The sequence below is a fragment of the Salmo trutta genome, chromosome 37 (assembly GCF_901001165.1).
Source record: "Salmo trutta chromosome 37, fSalTru1.1, whole genome shotgun sequence".
Classification (NCBI taxonomy): domain Eukaryota; kingdom Metazoa; phylum Chordata; class Actinopteri; order Salmoniformes; family Salmonidae; genus Salmo; species Salmo trutta.
In genome coordinates this window covers 26,259,327-26,263,010 of record NC_042993.1, presented here as the reverse complement: position 1 = coordinate 26,263,010, position 3,684 = coordinate 26,259,327, and the positions used below count along the sequence as shown (strand labels likewise).

Below are 3,684 nucleotides of genomic sequence, written 5' to 3'. Positions count from 1 at the left end.
CTAAATGCCATCTGTGGGTGCCAGCGCTGGTTCATATGCTGTACAGTTCAACACTATTGAGAAGGTATGGAAAGGGAGGTGAGTGCTAAAGTTCAAATCGACCCCTGGTCCCTATTCCTATACACTCCCTTAGATCTGAAAAGTCCATTTTGGGATTGGGAATGATTTGATGTGGCTCAGGTTAGCCTGAATGCCAGTCTATTTCTGCTTAAACTAACTGGCTTTATCATTATCTTGCCAAGAGTAAACTCAGCTACAGCAGCAACAGATTGGCATCCTTGCTACTGGTGTTGGTGTGGTGGGTACAATCTACACCAGAGCAAGTAGAATGAAGATGATAACGGGTTACGAGTAGCCTGGTCCCAGATCTGTTCACGCTGTTTTGCCAACTCCTATGGTCACTGTTGTGCAATGTTTGCAAGACAGCATCAACCAATCTGGGACCAGGCTAGGCTAGGAGGGCATTCTGCCCCATGTACCCCCTCATCCCCCTGACCCCACTCAACCCCTGTCCCAGACCCCATCCCACCCTCTTACAGCTGGCTTGTTAGTCTTGCTGGCCAGCCATGCTCTTGGTCTTCAACTCAGCCAGCTTGCCTGTGACAAAGTTCCACTTGAAGGGCGTGTTCTCGCTCCCTCCTCCCAGCATGGCGTATTTGGAGAAGCTAGTGTTGCTCCCTCCTCCTCCATCTTGACCCTGCTCTCCCTCCGCGTTCTCCCCCTGGTAACTCTCCCCCCCTCCTCCCTCTCCCACCGTCTCCTGACCCTCCTCCACCGTGCCCGTCTCGTTTGCTGCGGCTTCAGCCTGTTTCGAGGCGGCCATTTGTTTCCAGTTGGTGGCGAAGCTACCCCAGAATCCTGAGGGTCTGGCCGGTATCTGCGGCTCCTCAGGCATCACTGCTAGTGGACTGGGGATACAAGGGAGGGAGGGGGGCCGTCATTTTGTGTATCATTATATGTTTAACTCAATTAATATAAATGACATTATTTATGTATTCTTTGAATTAAGCATCAGTTCATCAGACATGGCTAATATTCCCATGTTCAGTAGGAGGAGGGGGAGGAGGGGGGAATAGAGAGCTGTGTAGAAGAGTAGAGTCCCACTGACTGGTCTGGGACAGGTAGGCTCTCAATCTCCTCCAATAGCTGGTGCTCATCCTCTTTGTTGAAGAGTGCTGACATCCTGTTCCAGCCTTTAGCCCCGGCACCCTGCATCTGAACACACACACACACACACACACACACACACACACACACACACACACACACACACACACACACACACACACACACACACACACACAGTGTCAAAGGTGTGTGTGTGTGTGTGTGTGTGTGTGTGTGTGTGTGTGTGTGTGTGTGTGTGTGTGTGTGTGTGTGTGCTTACTCTCTTGGCCAGCTGAGACACTGCATTGGGTCCCTCATCCTCCTGGACAGGGCTCATGTCAATCTCTGCATTATTGACCTGGGGACACAAGCCCAGCAATGATCATCACACATTGATATTGTCAGCCTCAGCACAGCAGTGTCGGTGGTGAAGTACTGAGCTCTGAGTAAAAACACGTTGTTCTCGGCTACCCTGCTATTCAGTGCATTCGATTTATTGGTAGTGGTTGCCCTCTAGTGCGCTAATATAGACACTACAAGCACTGTCCAGAAAAATAAATACACAGAAAATGTCAAGGAAAAGTCTGTCATTGAAAATGCTGGACAGTGCCCAAATGTAACACATAATCCACATCAACAGCAAAATCTTAATTGGTAGCAGCATCATTTACTGCATTGAGGAAGTCAGATCGGAGTTATCTCTGTGGATCCCTTTTAATCCATTATGCCAAAGATAATAAACTGAGGGAGAATATACAGCCTACTCTCTTTCTGAATCCACTTGAAGAATAGAAAAAAGCTACCACAGAGGTAATTTCCAAGAGGGTAAATATACTTTGCTTTTCTCAGACATACAGTAAGAACGATGATAGCTAAAGTCCCCCATAACTGAAAGATCTCTAAGGAAACTATGTATTCAAACATCATTCTAACGCAGTATCGTTCACATAGGTCCTGTCACCATGTCAAGGACACAGGGAGGGAGGTTGGTCTGAACATACCTCAGCGTCTCTGGGGATGATCTAGGATCAGCCCCCCCTCCTATTCATATAATATGATTCATTATTATCTAATAGGCAAAACTGATTCTAGATCAGCACTCCTACTCTGAGACTTGAATACGGGTGCTTGAATACGGGACATTCTGTCTGTATCCGTCTCATCCCCTGTCACTGGAATGCCATCTAATCCGTGTACGCAGCTCCGGTTCGAGATAAGGTTTCCGATGTTCCGAAGAACTGGGTCATCCTTGTTCCTACCGCACGTTCCAATCCCGGACACATCAGGGGTGTCGAGAGACAAGAAAAAATCCTGAGAACTCAATCATCGGAAGACCCTTGGATTTTTTTCAACCATTCGATATCGGGCATCACTGATAGTATGTCTGATAGCTAATATGATATACAAGCTATGAGTGCTAACATAGTTTACGGTATGAGGGTTGGGTGAAAGTTCATATCAATAAACCAGTAGCTACTGCAGACAGAGTACTATAGCAACGATTTGGGTTTCGATTTGGCAATTGAAAGCCTATGCTACAGTGATTAGCGTGTTTTAGCCAAAACTATAACAAAGCACAAGAGGAACTGCTCTGCAGTTTCCTCAAAGCTCCAGCAAACATAAGCCTTTGTGAGCGGAATAAAATGATATAGGTCAAACTTCAACAACAATGAATAAGCAAACCAACAGATCTGTCGCTGTGAGAACCCACAGCAATCCTAAATGAGAGGTTGTGTGTATCAAGCAGAGTAGGAGTGCTGATTTAGGATTAGTCGTAGCTTTTAGATCACAGTGAATAAGATTACATTAGTGGCGGTGGGGAATTGATCCCAGATCAGCACTCTCACCTGCTTGCTTTCTCTTTACCTGATCTGACATCAGTGCCCACACCTGACAAACACAAACTTTAATTTGTGGAACACAAACTCGAATCAGGGAGAGCAAGACATCTGCAGGGGATATCTGCAGATGAAAGATAAGCTTTTTTTTCTCTACCTCTTCCTCCGTGTACTCCTCTAGGTCCGGGTTCAGGGTCTTCAGCACTTTGCTCTTGTACACTTTCCATATGGGATTCATGCTTGTTCACCCTAAAGGACCTCAAGAACTGTTGAAACAACTCTCAGTAAAGCCTCACAGCTTCTTGAGGCAGACCACCCTCCCCCAAGTCCCCTCTTCAGGTCTTCTCAGTTTGACTAATGCCCTTTTTCCCATTCGTACACTTCCAGCTCTTAGACAACGACTCAGCCTCGACGGAACTTTTGACCTGACTCACTCTAGGCCTGTCTACAGTGTTGTAGGCCTGTGCTGTTTCATGTTGTATCCCGTTTAGAATGTCAACGTCTCTTGTCAGGAACACAGGTGGCTGGTAACATCCCTATGAAGCATCTGATCAGCTAGAGGAATCAAATCGTTGCCGATGTGAGCACACACACACACAACCCCATGCATGTACGCAACCACACACACACACACACACACACACACACACACACACACACACACACACACACACACACACACACACACACACACACACACACACACACACACACACACACACACACACACACACACACA

At 46.9% G+C, this 3,684-nt stretch overlaps 1 protein-coding gene across 1 annotated transcript; it reads right to left on the bottom strand.

The window, feature by feature from the left end:
* Positions 1-547: 547 nt before the first annotated feature.
* LOC115176986 (uncharacterized protein C1orf232) lies at positions 548-3,452 on the bottom strand. Its single transcript, XM_029737414.1, has 4 exons — positions 3,103-3,452; positions 1,388-1,465; positions 1,109-1,215; positions 548-908 (listed from the first exon to the last, which is right to left on the bottom strand). Exons 1-4 carry the CDS (start codon positions 3,181-3,183, stop codon positions 548-550), a joined length of 627 nt encoding a protein of 208 aa, XP_029593274.1. The 5' UTR covers positions 3,184-3,452.
* Between the last annotated feature and the right edge of the window lie 232 nt (positions 3,453-3,684).